General features: G+C 36.7%; 2 protein-coding genes across 5 annotated transcripts in view; one reads left to right on the forward strand and one right to left on the reverse strand.

Annotated features, from left to right (window-relative positions):
- Positions 1-1,016: 1,016 nt before the first annotated feature.
- LOC142337606 (uncharacterized) overlaps positions 1,017-18,129 on the reverse strand; it is a 37,152-nt gene continuing 20,039 nt past the window's right edge. The window contains exons 4-8 of the mRNA XM_075386954.1: positions 14,654-14,785; positions 14,063-14,287; positions 13,799-13,864; positions 1,602-1,852; positions 1,017-1,316 (exon numbers count right to left, since the gene is read on the reverse strand). Coding sequence (XP_075243069.1) covers positions 1,100-1,316; positions 1,602-1,852; positions 13,799-13,864; positions 14,063-14,287; positions 14,654-14,785 — 891 coding nt within the window. The 3' untranslated portion in view covers positions 1,017-1,099. The remainder of the gene's footprint in view (positions 1,317-1,601; positions 1,853-13,798; positions 13,865-14,062; positions 14,288-14,653; positions 14,786-18,129) is intronic.
- On the forward strand, positions 2,328-13,465 carry LOC142338383 (uncharacterized). 4 transcript variants are annotated; one of them, XM_075388116.1, is made up of 8 exons: positions 2,328-2,894; positions 5,445-5,587; positions 5,830-5,929; positions 8,600-8,749; positions 9,222-9,327; positions 9,731-9,885; positions 10,348-10,415; positions 13,103-13,465. In XM_075388116.1, exons 1-8 carry the CDS (start codon positions 2,719-2,721, stop codon positions 13,369-13,371), a joined length of 1,167 nt encoding a protein of 388 aa, XP_075244231.1. In that variant the 5' UTR covers positions 2,328-2,718; the 3' UTR covers positions 13,372-13,465. The 4 variants fall into 4 exon arrangements, with proteins under 4 accessions (XP_075244231.1, XP_075244234.1, XP_075244232.1 ...); XM_075388119.1 differs by having other exon boundaries at positions 5,512-5,587; positions 5,817-5,929; XM_075388117.1 differs by having other exon boundaries at positions 2,328-2,886; positions 5,462-5,587; positions 5,817-5,929.

Below are 18,129 nucleotides of genomic sequence, written 5' to 3' on the forward strand. Positions count from 1 at the left end.
CTAGTTCCATCTCTCCAAATATAATAGAGCTTAGGAACTTTTTGCAGAGAAAAACAAAATGGTACTCATGAAAAGTTGATAACAACCATCGAAAAAAGATTTTGTACTTTATTACAGAAAAACATGGGTATTAAATCATTAAGAGCTCGAAAGCGAAGTTTGTACCAATTAAAATAGTCGTGTTGCTCTTTTTCATGTAATTTTTCGCATGACCAATTTGACAATTTTACTCTTACAGCTCACTTGTTTCAAGTATGTGATTCATAGAAACTTGTACTTATACTATGGTGTGAAGGGCGGTTCTTAGACCCCCCCCCCACCACAAACGAACCCCTCCCCCATCAGCCCCCTATCTACATCCCCCAATCCCCATCCCTGCCAGCGTTCAGGTCGTAAGGGCACCGTGCAGTCAAAGACCTCCCCCTTCTCAATGTTGCACGAAGCCAATCACTCGCTGGTCGTTTGAGAGCATTACCTTTTACTTCATTTTTCATTTCCGAGACATGCTTATATGTCACCGTTGACTCAACATGCTATTTATTTTTTGCTGCCACACTTTCGAACAAAATGTAAGCATCATACAATTGAAGTTCTTTAGGTTCCCTAAAGTGCATAAATAGCGCAACCCGTGTCGTTTATTCTCAACACTATAAAAAAGAAATTATTTGTTCACATCATAGAAAAGTGTCCCGTATTATGATCGGCGGCTCGAAGTTTTGATACAATATTATCATATCGACATTTTTCCGCACAAGCAAAGTTGATTTCCAATAATGAAATATGGATACTTCTACATTCGGTATATTTGATATTTGCAGGAAAAGCCTTTTCTTACAAATGTCTGAAAAGTAAGGCAGTTATTTTCAATTGCTCAATAGTACTAAAATTGATCGAATTTTCCCTCGATTCAAAAAAACTCAGGAAACTTTCATTACAAAAATGAGTACGTTAACTTGTGCTTTGCGTCCCTTAAAATTTTAAAGAGTCAGAGTAGCTGACACTCAATGAAGACGTAGTTAACTTGTGTAAAATATATTAGACTGAACAATTCCTATCTAATCAGTTCAATTTAATATCTGCAACTTAATCAATTGTGTTCTTAGAGTAAAAGTTTATCCTTTTCCTCCTCCTCTTTGAGAAAGTCTCTCACTGGCTGGTCTGACTGGATACACTTGAAGACAAGGAAGTCTTCCCTGCCACAGTAAGAAGCTGCAAATCGTCTCCCTGCATCGGTCGGGTCAGAAAAGGCTAGCAGCTCAGTTGAAAGCTTCCCTCTTGTTGCAAATTCCTTTTTCTCACTGTCCGAAAATTGCTTTCTGAAAGTAAAATAGAGATATCTCTGCATTGCATTTTAAATATTAAGAGCTGCTTCCTGCGAATCGGGATTTTCATTTCAAATAATAACACGGGAAAAAATAACGAGATCAAACATGTTCAAAACTCATATGAATTGAATTTATTTTGATCCGCAGCTTAAGAGGTTTAAATGATACGCTCCAAGCCAACTAAGTTTTAATTCGTGTTCAGAATTCAGAATTCAAGTTGCATCCCTGCCAGCAACTCGGGAAAAAATAAAATGTGCAATATGCGTGCATTATCACCTCAATGCATCGACCATTCTGGTAGCGATGGCCTTTCTTTTGTGCTGAGGTGCTACCCAGATTCTGCTCACACCGCAAACTGCCCTCTCCGGGGTAAGACTGCAGCTCCAGCTGGCCGGACCCGCAAACGAGTCCTCAGAAGCACAGGAATCGTTAGATGCAGCTGCATGACGACGGTAGGCTTTTGCTGGTAGGAAATTTGATGACGACTGTTCGGATGGCTCTTCTTCGTCTATCACAACTCTGTAGCCCTAAAAAGTGAACTTCTTTCAATTCGATAAGAATGATGACATTGCTCTCAAAATTTCCAATTGATGTTTCGATTCGAGTGATTAAGAAAAACAATCATGACTCCATAAAACAGTCCTTTTCTCAGGTGGAAGAGGATTAGCAATATTGATTAGCAATATTCTCTTCTCTCGTGTAATGATGGGTATTAATTTCTTTGGTCAGTATTAATTAGACTATACAGATCATTAGCATGGCGAAAACGCGCTCTAGTTTGTTCGCGCCGGCTTATGAGGGAAGTTCAGAACGCAGTAAAGTACAGAAATGGGTTCAGATCTTTTTTAGTGTAGCCAATATTGCAAAAATTTAGGTTCTTTCCCATTATAGCCCCCCTCCCACCACTATGGTGTATTTACCACGATTGGGGGGGGGGGGGGGGGGGTGGGTATAGTTTATCTGACCACCAAGCTGGGGGGGGGGGGGGGGTATAATGGGAAAAACCCAAAATTTAATTTAGTCCAGAGCAAATGTGACATCCAAATCAGATAGATTTTATAAGTTATATGTTGGGTAACGTTGAGGACAAACTCAAAATCTGTGGTATTGATAACTAATCAAAAATCACGTGCTAAAAGTTGAACAGTCAAAATGTCAGGCAATATATACTCATAAAACTGTTATGTTTCAATTAACCCTCATCCATGAGAATGATTAGCCCCGATGACCTTGCCTAATCCCTGAATTAATTCTATTCTTAGTTGTAATAATAATGTAAATAATTGATCCTCGCTTCACTTCGAGTACTTTATCAGCTTTTGATACCGAGGTCAAGTTGATTATCGTCAACATTATTAATCGACATACTATATCGTACAAAAGATAGATACGGATGATGTACAAAAGGAGAGGAACATCTTCGGGAGGCAATCAGAACCAACAGCAGGACATCATTAGTCCTCGACAGCAACAGATGAAAGACAATCAGCCCCCCATTCAGGAACAGACTAAACGTCGCACCAAAATCAGACTCAGCAAAGCACTCGAAATATTCACGATTGTCATCAGGTTACAATCACAGACATTTAACATCCGATTAAATCAAAATTCAGAAATACCATCATTTTTTGATATTGTGTTTCATTTAGAGATCTTTCTCTTCATAGCCTCCCAGTGTAGCGGGAATAGAGCTCACCTCCATTACATGAACGGGGAGCATAACGTACTGGCGGGGGGGGGGGACAACCGGAGAAGATCCCAGAATCAAAAGGGTGAAAAACTAGATATTTCGTTAACACTTGCGGAAGAGTTAGAGTGAGATTTCGCTAGAGCAACTACGTACGCCAAGAAATTCGGACAAAAGCACGGTCGAAAATTGTTTTTATTATAGATCACCATGAAGCGACAATTTTTCAAACATAGCCGGCAGATTGCCGGAATAGCTGCGAAAGAATAGACCTGCGTGCCATATAATAGAGATAGAAACAGATACAGATCTAAATTGAAAAAAAAATCGACATCGCTCAAAAAACTAGGCTAAAAAACATTCAGCGATAAATTAATCCACAGAAGCCTCTTATTAGGGACCTTTACTGCACATATGAGTTCCTTTGACCTTAAACAAATTCAAAATAAACTTAAGTTTTAAAGTGCAAAAGTCATTTTATTGAGTGAGGTAAGTCACGTATGATCAAAATCTAATAACGCAAATAACCTAAAAACTTTAGCTAAAGCGAGTGAGAAATGACGTCACGCACGCAAATGCCGTTAGTGAGAGGAAGAAGTCATTCAGAAAATTTGACTTTTCAGCTTTGCTGTGTGAACAAATGTAAAACGAAAGAGCGTCAGACGACGAAACAAAAAAACATAGCAGGACAAGTCCTGACGATTAATTCAAAGAATTTTCATTGACTAAACAGAAAAACTAGACCTAGAATGGACTATGAGTGAATTGAGAAAACCATTTTAAAAAAATCAGATCAAAAAAGAAAAAAAACAAAATATCGATGTCAAAATGCCGCATGTGAGCAAAAAAACCACTAGCGAGAAATGAAAATTTAATTCAAACAAAAAACTAGGCTTAGAATGAGCTGCGAATGGATTGGGAAAACCATTTAGAAAAAAATCCGATCCAAAAAATCGTAAAAACAGTTAAAATCAGAGTGAAATTGCCGCATGTGAACAAAAAACCACTACCGAGAAACCGAATTTTTGTTCAAACACCATTTTCGCACTCTACTTTAAAATTAGAGCAAAAAAAATTCACGCAGCAAAACCACTCGCTTTTTCGCTCCATTTCCTGTTTCGGCGTGACCAAAATCACTACAATTTGACTTCAAAAATCATGAAAATGTGTGAACAGATCTTAAAAAAAAGACAGCGCCCCAATACAATTCAAATTCTTTGAATTGTAAAGAGACAGCGCCCCAGTACAATTCAAATTCTTTGAATTGTAAAAAACCAAGAGCACCGCAATATAGCTACGCTCAGCTTACAGCTTCGCAGCTATAATCAAAAGACAGGCAAGTTGCTTAAGTTCTTTTTGCAATCAAAGTGCTTATTGACTTTTTGCTTTCCCTTCGAATATACAAACGTAGGTTTCCATTACTTCCTGATTTGAAACATTTGTATTTTCATGTATTGTTTATCTTCTACGTACGCTCAAAAGTTCAGAGTTCGAAATTGCCGTGAAACACAGAAAAAATTATGTTCATGACAATTTTGCAATGAACTTTGAAAAAGAACTAATGAAAATTACAGAAAATGTTCTATAAAATGTTCCTAAAAAGCAACACCCCCACGTTAAACAATTATGTATAGGCTACTAGAATCTAGTTGAAGTCACAGAATTTTGGCATTAAATCGAGAACTGCGTAGCGGTTCGAGATGTTAAGCCAGAAATTTGAAGTGACTGCAGCAGAGTCACGTCGCGCTGCTTGCAAGTTTAAAAAGACCACATGTTCATGCAGATCAATTTAGGGCTACGTAAATCAGCGCAACCAAAAACAGACTAAAGACAAGTGCTTCTAAAGTTTTGCCATAAAATCAAATATCTATGCTGGAAATTCTGGGTGTTTCCCAATATAGCCCCCCATTATGGTATATTTACCATGATTGGGGTCTATAGGTTATCTGGCCACTAAGCTGGAGGGGGGGGGCTATAATGGGAAAGACCCGAAATTCTTTTACCACCGATCAAAGATGAACTTTTACGACCTTAAGGCATTTCAATCTAAGCCCGTGAATAGCTCAATATATATGTAATATGAGAGCCAAATATCAACATAAAACCGTTTTTGAGGGCAAAAAAAATCAAATGATCAGGTAAAAAAAATTGGTCACGAGAAAAAACTTTCTGTTTGAGAGCATTTAAAAACTGATTATTTTTTACTTTATCAACTAGTTAACCATAAAGTAAAAGTTTCAGCTAAAATTTTGAAACATGAACCAAGAGAATTGGACAGAAAATTAGCGAGGAAAAAAAGCTTTTGAGATTCCGCAAATCGATTGTCTCGACCCCATTCTTTTTATGCCCCCAATTACCTATTGGGATGTTATATAGCACGCTACTAAAATAACACGTCCGCTCGGGGGCGCAAAAGTTAAATGCCCGCTAAGCTGGGGGGACGTTGTAGAAAGAATTGATCCGACGAACGAGCGAACTGCGGCATTGTGTTTGCTTCAGCTGTGGCGAGTGTGTGGAGTTCTTGGTATTCATAGCGTATTGGATACAGTTCAACATACAAGACCCGTTTCTTTGGGTACGCTTTACTTAATTGAATACTAAAAAAACCTACTAATTCAAATTTTGCAGCATCGGAGCTTTCGTTGAGTTCAAAGACGCAAATACGTACAATCAACAGCATTCCAGTAAATATAAAATCTTTTTTAACTCCAGCAATAATTACATTGAAAATTAAGAATAAGTTCGTCTATTTTTTCTCAGTTTAATTTTACATCTATGATTTCTTCTAAAAAAGATTTGCCTAGGCGTTGTTCACAGTTTGGCAGAATATCACAGTGCTCATCAGTCTGACCTTGTACCTGACTTTACTGGCCGTGCTCATGGGAGGAATCAGTGGCATAGTGGGTGCAGCTGCAAAGTAGTACTTATGCCACGAAAACACCAAGACAGAACAAATTGAAAATTAATCTGAGGCAGAACAAAATTATACGCCTATTTCGTTTAACCAAATTACTGCACAACTTCACGCACAAAAATTAGTTCTCCATTAAAAGTACCAAAATTAGTTCCACATTGATTACCAGTTTGTACTGTAGAATTTTGGGGAGTGCGGGGAGGTCGGAGACAAAATTGGTTTGAGAGCAAATGAAAAGCCGAGATAAAAATGGTCAACATTTTATTACTAGTGCAGTTAAAAGTCGACGACTTTGAACGAGGAAAACATTGTCAAAGATTAAGCATTCGATGCTCATGGAAAACATTACAAAAGAAAACCAATCCATAGAAACCCACTTTTTTTAACAATAATTTTACTGTGATTTTCAACCATTTATGACCAACCGCACAACTCAATATTATCTGCGTACAAACTTAACTGTACACATAACCGACTGACGTCCGTCTAATTGCTCTCAAACGACAGGCGAGCGGTTGATGTTGATTTCGGAAGTCGCCTGCTGGACCTAGGGATGCTAGCAGTAGGGGGGTGGGAGTGGGGTGCGCCCAATGGGGGATCAAGCGTCTGGGGTTGGGATTAAGCAATAAGGGGGGCGGGGGGGGGGGGGGGGGGGTAGGTGTGGTTGGGAGGGCTGGACGAGAAGGAGGTCCAAATCGCTTTAAATTAAGAGCTGCTCAGCCCCTTAATGCCCTCCGGACTTTACCTCCTTATCCCGTTTTTGAGGACGAAAAGTCAAAGTCAAAAGGATTAGACAAAAAATGGTCAAGCGAAAGAGTGCATTAAAAAAACCACAAGACAAACATATTTGCTACAAACTTCGTATAAGAGTATTAAAACAGCCGATTCAACAAAAGAAAATTAGGTGCCAAATCCCAAAGCATACATTTTTTCAAAAAAACTGCACTTCATAATTTTATTTTCTATAAGCACACTGCTCCGTTCTGTTAATCCATTTAATGCGATCAGAATTAATGTCTAAATAATTAAAAAAATTGCCCTCAAATGGTTTTCAAGATGGTATTATGAAAAATTTAGAAGCTAAAAGTACAATTTTTATACATCTCTATCAATCTAATCCAGCTACATCTCGCTTAGGGGTCATTCGTTGAATGCTTTTTATTCCTATCGTTTCACTGTGATATTGTAAATGATGAAGATGTGGAAATACATAATAATGCTAATTAAAAACATACCCGGCAGATTGCCGGAAAACAGCCGCCGTTGATTCCAATAAGCATGATTGGGATTGAAATAACAGATGATATTGAAAAAAAAAAGATTTTCGTACAAAAACATTTTTTTTAAGTCCAATTTATTTTGATGGCATTTCGTGGTTGAACATACTTCTGTTTTAGAGAGAGGCTACAGGGGCTACCATCAATAACAATAAGCATTAGAGATGGTAAATAAGACTTATAGGAACGACGTTCAAATAGCGGGCATCTAAAATTGGGCTTTATGGGTTTATCCCGTTTCTATTTCTGACATCCATTTTTGTACTAACTCTGTTCATTTTGAATTGCTTTGCTGAGCAACTGATGTTCAAAATCACTTTTAGCAGAATGAGAGAAGAGAGAAACTAGCCTAGAGAAGTCAAAAAGATTTCACACAAAATGTTGAAAAGGCGGCAAAATGAGGTAAAGCGAAACATTTTTTTATTCGACGAAGTAAAAAAACATAGCAGGACAAGTCCTGACGTACAATTCAAAGAATTTTCATTGACTAAACAGAAAAACTAGACCAAGAATGGACTATGAGTGAATTGAGAAAACCATTTTAAAAAAAAAATCAGATCAAAAATTAAGAAAAAAAAAACAGAAAATCAATGTCAAAATGCCGCATGTGAACAAAAAAACCACTAGCGAGAAATGAAAATTCAATTCAAACAAAAAACTAGGCATAGAATGAGCTGTGAATGGATTGGAAAAACCATTTAGAAAAAAATCCAATCCAAAAAATAGGAAAAACAGTAAAAATCAGAGTGAAATAGCCGCATGTGCACAAAAAACCACTACCGAGAAACCGAATTTTTGTTCAAACACCATTTTCTCACTCTACTTTGAAATTAGAGCGAAAAAAATTCACGCCGCAAAACTATTCGCTTTTTCTCTCCATTTCCTGTTTCGGCGTGACAAAAATCACTACTCCAATTTGACTTCAAAAATCATGAAAATGTGTGAACAGATCTTAAAAAAAAGACAGCTCCCCAATACAATTCAAATTCTTTGAATTGTAAAAAAAATAGGAGCGCTATAATAGCCGGCTGAGAAGATGAGGGCGGCTATTAATAAATTCAAATTTAAAAAATCTGACACTACAAAATATATTTTCTTTTATAACTATTCATAGCTAAGACTGGAAAAATCAGAGCGAATAATCGTTTTGATTTCATTGTTTTGGCAAATTTTTCCCTATAATTCATGTTTTAAAACCTCATCGTTTTGGTAAATTTTTCCCTATATTTCATCGTTTTGGCAAATTTTTTCCTATAATTCATGTTTTAAAACCTCTTATCTCTTCTTCAGATCTCATTGAAACTTTCATTTCTCCATTGATATCATTAAACCATTTTGTCTACATATGAGATTGCGGTGTGAAACTGTCTTGAATCTGTCTTGACAACATTTAAAGAAAGCCAGCTGCCGTGTTCATTAGTGCCATCTGCCACCTGGAAATCTTTCTCGGTTTGCTAGAGTTTGGCCTGATCGGTTCAATTCATCCAACCAACAGGCTCGATCAGGCCGCCATAGCACACTTAGAGGCTACCATCAGCACATTTAGGTATCTGCATCTTATTTTAAATATATTTTATTTCACGAAAAAAAAGTTTGAGGGAAATTGGAAGCAAAAATGAGTATTCGCGCACAAAACTCGCAGAATTGCTCTTGGTTATCACAATTGATGAATCGAACGTCTATCAATTGGCATAACTAAAATAAATCAAGTTTGGTTATTCTGCGATTAATTCGATATGCTTTTGCTACTTGATTCTTTGTATTTGCACAAATTCTACAGTGCGAAATTTGCCAAACACTTCCCGAATCTTAAAAGTTTCTCTTCGCCGAAAATTTGATGTTTTAAAAAACTTCCGTTTCCTAAATTACATTTCTGATAATTCTGAAATACAAAAGTAATACAAATCATTTAGTAAATGGTCATCATCGTTTACAATGATAGCAAAAAAATACCAACGCTCAGCGGAAAAATTATCCAATGTCAGATAAAATTAATGATACGTGTCATTTTAATTCAGTGAGAATGATACAGATAATGCCGATCACCAGCTGTGGGCTACAACTCAGATTAAGTTCCAGTGCTGTGGGGTCAACAGTCGACAAGTTTGGAGAGACGACAATCCCGTAAGTACAACTTAAAACACCCGACTACCCTTTCATTCATGACCATTTGTCTACATTTCCCAACAGCCAAGTAATTATTTTCCAATTTCAATATAGGTGGCTAATAACTAATCAAAACGTTTTGAGACATCGGTCAAAACTCCCTATGTCACAATTTTCAGTGGTTCAATTTATTGTTCAATTGAGAGCTTTTGTACTTGTCTAGGGAATATTGCCGATTCATTGATCCAATCACAAACAATCTGAACCTCCTTATAAAGCGTTACTAATAAGATAATCAAGGTTGAAAAACAAGTCATAACGTAAACTTTTTACAAAATACAGTAAACTGAGACCCCCTTTACCGAAATAAAAAATTTAATGGCACAGAACGGAGTCAACAATTTTTGTTAAAAATTGATAGGTGTTCACTCGAAGCAAAAAGGAGGACTCGCAGATGTTCCCCATCTCCTGCTGCAAGGACCTCTTTCAGACATCCCCTGTTCCCCTTTCTAACATTCAACTCAAAGAACAGCTCAACAAATATTACAAGGCACTCCAGCAGGAACACAGAGCCCGGTCAGTACGAGAGGTCTAGGAAATAGGTCTGTCTGCGCAGATAACCAGGACAAACTACGCAGATAGGCAAAAACTTTTTTGGTTAAAACTGGCTGAGATTTGTTCTTACAATAATAAAAGAGCCAAACTCCTTTTCCGTTTGCTCAAGTGTTATCTCCAAATGCGAGTGGTTTGTTACTGGCTTTATCGGCTAACCAACATTACCGTTGTAGTAATTCGACTCAATTTTTTGCACGTTTTTCCAAGTGCGGAGTAAGAGCCACAAAGTTCAGATTTCTACTCACTTAAATTTTACGTTATTTAGAAGACAATACAGCAAATTGTGTGAGAAAATCCGGTGGTAGCACGAGTGCTTTTCCAAACGATATTTCTATTTTCTATACTTTCAACCAATCAAAAACTCCAAGATTGATACCTGGTTCCATAATGTTTTATCTTAATCTAGACTTGGGATTGTTTCAGGTCGAAGCGAAGTGCATTAATAGCCAGCACAACACCACTCATTCCGGCGTTCATTACTTCTACTTCAAGTACAACTTCTAATATATCATTGTGGAGCAAGAGGAACTTGCTCATTTAGGGAGATCTATTCAGTTTACTCGCCTTTTCACGTTTCAAATTCGTTTAAAATGTATACTTGCAAAACATACAAGTATATTGCGAATAAGTATATTTTATAGATAGCTAACAGACCCAACAGCGTAGCTCCAAAAATAGTTCAAAGAGCTTAAAACGGATTTTATCACTATCAAAACTGAAAATAGCAGCACAGTTCTTTTTTTTTAAGAAAAATGTTTGCTCAGATATATTTGTACATTAAATTATTATAATCAGCATAAGACAACTCCTGTTATAAAACTTTCTGGGATTTGACAAATAGAAACTGCATTCAGCTCACATATTTTGCTCAGAACTTTATTTAAAAAAAAACAAACCCACTAACGTCGGATGAATTGCTCGGGGGGGGGGGGCAATTTAAATTAGGGGTGTAGCATACAAACTTTTTTAAGTCCACAAACTCAGACCTCATAGGTTAAATCCCGCGACCTTCAGGATAGCAGTGAGAAATCTTAACCACTAAGACCAAGCGTTGATACCCAAACGCTATCACTTTTATATTAGCAACAATTTTTTTTGGAATGAAAGCAATTGAAAACACTCAAAATAAAGTAATCCTGAATTCACTTGAGAAGTTCTAGAACAAAAGCGCAAAAACGGTCGAGCAAAAATTTTGCATTAAAAAAGACCAACACGTTTACAAACATACCCGGTCCCGAAGTAGAGGTTCCTTTAGTCCTCAGCCAACGATTCAGGGAATAAAATGAGCGTACCAATCGAATCTACTACACTTTCAAACAATAACAGGAAAGATAACATGAGAAATGCCAAATATGAAATCCGGAAACATTTTTGATAAAATTTCATCCCAAAACAACTCGCAACAAAAAACCTTCAAACAATTTCGTCCAACCGTTTGATAAAAAATAAGAGAAATGCTACATACAGAGAACACCGAGAAAAGGGAAAAAATGAAACAAAATTGTTACATAACTCCAAATAAGCTGAAATGCTACCAATCGACTGTTATTCTGGGAAAACATTTATAAGTTCTTCTGGTCGCGCAGTGACTACGCAACCTTAGTTAGAAAAACGCTAAACAACAAAGGCAAACAAAAAAAAATTGGAAAGAAACAACAGATTTACATAATTTATTTTTTCAGTAAAAATGCGATGGATAAAACATTGAACTGTCAAGTCTTAGCAGCAAATCCTATAGAATAGGTCTAGCTTAAAAGCTGAACAAGAGAAGCTATTGCCAACAGCTTAGTTCTGAAAAAAAAAATAGGCAAAAAGCTTAAAAGACGAAAATCGGCAAAAATTTGATTAAATTTACATTTTTTAGACAAACACAACTCAAAATTAATATCTATTAAATCGGAAGACCTCCCAAACCACTTAAGTAACAAGTTGAATAAAAAAAACTCCCCAGATGCTATCAAAAATGGAATACGATAACAAAAAATGCTAAAAAAACGTCCAGTAGGGCAAAATAGAGACTAAACGTTAATCTTTTTTGTCGGATGATCAAAAGGCTTCCGAACTAATTAATGCTAGTTTAGATAATTGAACGTTTAGTCAAAATTTCTTTTTCAAGTGTACCACCCTTCCTTCAGAACACAAACTTTTTTTGTTTGATTACCTGTTTTTTTAAGTTTCAGTCGGCCTCTAATTCCCCCGTATTTTGAAACGATCCATGAAGAGACCTTCAGCTTTCCCTTAATTGGACAGAGACTGAGGCCTAAAGTGTCAAAATTTCCACGTTGTGACCTTTTCGATATTCGATTAGATACATTCGATTAGATGCATTAATGTAAAATTTGCAGTAGCTACATCGAGAATCTAATTACATTAATTTTATGGAAATATTGGACGATGATCCAACTTCATACAGTAAATTCAGCAGCTCTTCATAGATTATGATAAAAAACAAAAGATAACCCACCTAGGTTGCATCAAAGTTCTCTCAAACGACAGGCGGGTACCAATTGCGCCGTACTTTAAAATGGGGAGGGAGGATAATGTAACTGAGGGGATTAAAAAGTATCACAGTTGATCAAAGACCACTACTGTGATTTGATATTAAACCAATTTTTGCGCACTTTTGGTTTGACTTTTAGTAGTAAACTGCCGCGAATTAAGTTAAGTGCTTAAATTCAGAAAGAGAACAGTTCAGATCACACAAAGTCAAGAAATCGGCCTGGATAAAATTCACTCTAAAAGTCAAGCATCAGACGAAAAATCGCCCAAGCTAAAAATCGGGTAAGAAGACAAACAGGACTAATATTATTGCTCACAAAATCACTAGAGAAATTAAACATTTAAGCTAATTTTTCTTAAGTTTTTGTTTCTTTCATCCAATAGTCGTATTTATCAAACTATGCGTTTTTATTCCAATGAAAATGGACTAATCAAAGCATGTGTCTGATTTGGAAATTACGGATATGTTCACATGGAACGATTACGTTTACTGATTCATCATGAAAGTTTTGAATAAGCCAACAAAAAATAGTTAAAACGGGATCTTTTCTATTTGCCCCCCCCCCCCCCCCCGCTTAGTGGGCGCATATTATTTGCTCCAATTTCAGGAGATTCATCAGTGCACCGATTTACAAATGATAATATTAGCGCAAGTTGTTCTTGATTATAACTGAACCAGAGCCGGCAACAGTTCCCTCTAGTGCCTCATTGTATGGCACAGATAGACCAGTATGCTTGCGGAAGTACACAGTGGAGGAATCAGACTTGCACTTCTTCCAACCAGGATGCAAAGAACCATTTCTCAATTGGTACAAGAAAGAAATGGATTATATATTTGAAGATCTCTTTATACTTTCATTCGTTCACTTGGTTCTTTTTGGACCGTCTATGGCCTTGTTTATACTGTATAACAAAAATTATGACGAGGATGATGAAGATTATATTTAAAACAAAACCATACGTGAGACAAATTTTTATGTATATTTTTACTTCAGATTTAATTCAAAAATTGTCATCTGTTAGCCATTTTTAATCAGTTAGCATTTCGCTAAGAGAAAAACGAATGATTTTGATTAAAATAAAATATATCCACGAGCAGGCCATTAAAGTCGACTTTCTCAAAAATCGCCTTTTATTTGCACAAAATCATATTTTTTTGCATGAGCAAATTCTTCGGCCCCAGCTCTTGGGTTAATTGCCATTTAAGTTTATGGAAATGGCTATAAAATTTTCAAGGTAAACATCAATTTATCGCCCAAATAATGAGGGCAAATTTATGAGAATTTTTACTATTTCTTGAAATTGGATTTCATTTCAACGATTTTAAGGAGGGTCATTTTGGCTATCAGCAGTTAATAAAGTGAGTTATACTTACAAATTTAATCTCTTCAGCAAGCAAATACCCAGTCAGGTAGTTATCTCGTGATATGAAAACCAGAATCTGAAACAGAAACAAATCTTAAAATCATAATCAAGATCTCCTTTTTCGAACCAATTGGAATCGCATACAAATGATGAAAAATTGCACAGTTTACTTCAAGTCAGCAGCATTTAAACGTAACTTCATGGATGCTTTTTTGAACAAAATCAGGTTAAAAGAGTTCAACCTATGCGACATGTAAAACGAGTACATCAATACCTTTGGGCTCAATCTGTCTTTTGAGTCTTCCACGAACCCCAGTTCCACATCCACCCTTTCTCTCAATTCACTCACTACTCTTTCCAAGTGCGAGCAGTTGCTTCTACTGGTAGCCGAAGAAAATGCACCACCTTGTGAATTAGGGAAAGTTTTAGTGTTGTAGTAGTCCACTTGCACAATGCAGCCATCTTCAAATGCATCCACAACTGTCTCCTCGCCCTTCAACTGCAAACAGAAAACGCGCTTTCCATTTTTAAGCCGAAAATCAAAGCGGTGCACGTTCATAACCAATTAAGAATTTATTTATGTCTCCAGAAAGCAGTACTGAAGCTGGGTCGACAAACCGTACTCTGCCGTATCGCTATTTAAAGTTGCAAAAAACGTTAATTCGGTCCAGGGTTTATCTTGTGGGGTTTTATTTCATCAAAAGGTCGTTGAGCTTCTTTTTTGATTCATGCATAATCAGACATCCTCGTTTGCTGTGTTCTTAAGTATTGAATAGAACTGCGCTTTGCTTCAATATGCATGCTTTCAGCTGACAATACAGAGTAATGACGAAAATTGCAGATAAGAAAATTGATCTTCGGTTACCGTGTACTTGAGCAGCCGGTTCTTTTTGTTGTGAAACCTCTCATGCAACTTCAAATCATCGGGGTGAGAAGGAGTGTATACAAAGCCGCAGGTCTTGCAATATTTCGCACCAAAGTCACTCTGCCCAAAATCCTACAACAGCAAGCATTTAGCGTATTATATCACTTTTAAATCTCCAAAGTATATATGTCACGCCCCTATTTCGTCCCTCATAGTTACGTGATGATATTCCTTAAAATATCCATAAAAAATTGCTATAATATTCATTTAGTTTCAGGGCCATATAGAGCTAGTATTCCCATCTAGGCCTGTAACCCCTAATTTGTTTATGTTTATGAAAAACAACCGCAGATTGACAGTTTATTGATAAATATATCAAGTGCCTAAAAGCCTCAATATTTACTTTTTTGAGTTTCTTGAAGATAAATTCGCATAGTTAGTAAATAACTTCATAAGAGATTATGTACCTGGTGAAATTATTATTCTGATAGAGTAGGTGCTAATACGGAACTTGTATATGTACTTAAAAAACATCAAGAGACGTACAAAAGCCGGAAATTGCCCAACTTATAGATCAGTAAAAATTTGCGAAGGACCAACACAACTCAAGGTACAGCCCTGCGGAACCCACGATCATCAGAACACCGGAGAACCAGCCTGACAATCAGTTGATTAATATCTTGAAAAACTTCGATAGAACTAGAAAACTTCTCGTTATTAATTGTTAACTTATTTTTGCTGAAATAATTAAAGATTGAACTGGATAAACCTTTATAAATTACTAAGTTAGATCAGGCTTCCTAAGAGCATAATTGCAAACGATTGAAACTCTGGAACACCAGGCAAACTAGTGGATATATCGCACATCCGAACCGCTCAATAAAAGGCTATCACTAGCTAAATTTATTCAAAACACATCTGCTAAAAATCGCACTGTGAAACATCTAAATAAGTCCTTGTAAAATGCTGATTATACAAGTTAATTACCTCCAATATTAACCTCAGAAAACACCATGAGGAACACGTAAAAATCAGTGCGTAACATGGTGACAGGAGTTACTAGCTGTTTCCCAGTTTTAGCGGACCAAAATTCCGAATAATTCTTTGATAAATTCGACATTTTCTTTCTTCTTTTGACACTTTCTTTATCTTCTTCCATTTCATTACCTTAAGAACCTTCAATCAGCTTCCAGCACTTCCTTTCCGAGCAGGACGATAATGCAGAAAGCAGTAACAAAGGAAAGAATGGGTGGAAACTGTGTTTGTGTCTTTGTGGACAAAATGCAACAATAATTCAAAAGTGCTTGAGTGAACGACAACTGGAACAAACTCAACCACAGCCGTCACAACGCACAAAAACGACACAGGGTATTTGCAAACGAGGATATTGTGAGTAAATGAATTTGTAAAATTAATTTTGGTGCTTTATTTATGTCAATTTATAAAGAACAAATTCTCCCCGCTATTAATAATTGCCGCGCTTCCCCCAATTTTGTTGAACATATTGAAGGAAATAACATCAACTACACACAAAACAGTAACAAAACGCAAGCTCAGAAAGTAACCGCTTTCTCTTCCGTTTATAAATCCATCGTAATTTATGTGCTAGATAAAGATGATAAACGTGTTGCAATTTATTGGACAGCGAAAATTTTAAATCAAAAAGCTCGCGAATTTGGCCTTATTCGTAACAAACTTCAATCTGATAGAGATATTAACCTTGAAAACATCATTACTGATCATCAGATAATATCAGAATAAGCTAAATTACTGAAACCATCACTTAAATATTAACTAAAAGAGGGCAAAACCTAAGTTTAAACAGAATAAAACAATTATATTTAATTTCCCCACCCAGCTCCGGATGTTAATGAATCAAACAGTGAGTTCGATCATTATGCTGTTGCCTATCTGAGTGCAGCTTCCACAAGGCCTGTGCGGTCGTGGTCCCCACGAATTTTCCCAGACTAAGGGGCACTCTTTAGAGGTGAGACCTCGGCGGCCCATACGGCTTCAACGATATAAGTCTGACGATTCGACCGGAGCTTTAGGAATAGGTTCATAAGTATCCCATCTTTATTATTTTCTGACCGAATGGTTTCAGTAGTTTCTTTTTCTGATCTCTTGTGCTACTCATTTAACTTCTTTATTGCTATTAATCAATTAATCTCTCCCATTAAGTTAAGTGTGCTATTTAATACTTTAGAACGAAAATAAGACTGATTGAACGATAATAATATAATCTAAACGGGTAAAAAGCAAAATGGCAAACGCGCAAATCAACATCACACCCTTCTCTGGATCAGAAACGGACAATTTCAACGAATTTGAACAGTTAATAACAGGTGCAATTGGAGTTGCAGCAATCACAGCCGCGCAACAAGCGAATTTTCTGCATTTACATTTAAAAGGAGATGCTTTAAGATACTTTCTAACCCTACCAGAGGCTACCAGACTAGTTTTTGCGGATAGTATAACAGCTCTAAGAAATAGATTCACAAAAGACGACTTGAGAGAGATCAGAATAATAAAGTTGGAGAACCAAAAGTTTAATCCAAAAACTGATACAGTAAAAAATTTCTTAGTAAAGTTGAGAACAGAAGCAAATAAAGCATATCCAGCACCCGAAATAGTAGTAGCGGCAGCAGGAGGAGGTGATGCTGAGGCTCGTAGATTTGAAAGAGAGACAGCAGCAAGGGAATCTGCCCTTGAAATGTCAGAAAACAGGAAAAATGAACAAATGAAGCGCTTCTTCATTAAGTCTATACCGAACTGGCTTAAGCCTAAGTTGTTAGAACGGCCAGATACTAACACAATTGAACAATTATGCACCTTAGCTAGCCAACAAATTGCAATTAGGGAGATGTGTAACAGAGAAGAGTACTTTGACGATGGATTTAACGAAATAACAGAATCAAATACAGATAAAATGTTAAAAGCAATAACTACTATCTCAAATAATCAAAGAGAACTTGAGCAAAAACTTGATCAGAGCACCTAAAGAACAACGCCCAGTAAACACCTTCACACCACATTACCCACAACAAGTCTACAGACAAAGTTATAAACAAAATTTTCGCCCCCAATATCAATATTATCAACCAAATTACCCTCAATATCAGCCCAATTATCGTCAATTTCAGCAAAAATATCGGCCTCAGCAACAGTATGCCCCCCGTGCTAATAATTACTGAGAGTTTAGACCACAATTTAATGCCCCCAGACCATTTTATCATAATGAACAGCCACAAACTCGGAATCATTGGACTGAACCTTCAAATAGCCCCCCATTTGTTCATCCAGCTTATGTTAATAGACCAAATTATCGGTTCCCTACTAAAAATACCCCTGCAAATCTTCTCCGACAGGGAATAGTTTATGATAGCCCAGCGCCAGCACAAAACCGATATAGTAGTCAACAAGCAAATCAGTTTAATCGTGCAAGTATTCCTCAAAATAGAACTATGGGAGGTGTG

This window comes from Convolutriloba macropyga, chromosome 4, assembly GCF_964194025.1.
Source record: "Convolutriloba macropyga chromosome 4, txConMacr16.3, whole genome shotgun sequence".
NCBI classification, from domain to species: Eukaryota; Metazoa; Xenacoelomorpha; order Acoela; family Convolutidae; genus Convolutriloba; species Convolutriloba macropyga.

What these genes read in the sequence shown, in the direction of transcription:
- LOC142338383 (XM_075388116.1), top strand. Translation starts at nt 2,719, where the DNA reads ATGATGTACAAAAGGAGAGGAACATCTTCGGGAGGCAATCAGAACCAA. An exon ending in GCTACCATCAGCACATTTAG is followed by an intron (nt 8,750 to 9,221) that starts GTATCTGCATCT and finishes ATTTTAATTCAG; the next exon opens with TGAGAATGATACAGATAATG. An exon ending in CAGCAGGAACACAGAGCCCG is followed by an intron (nt 9,886 to 10,347) that starts GTCAGTACGAGA and finishes GGATTGTTTCAG; the next exon opens with GTCGAAGCGAAGTGCATTAA.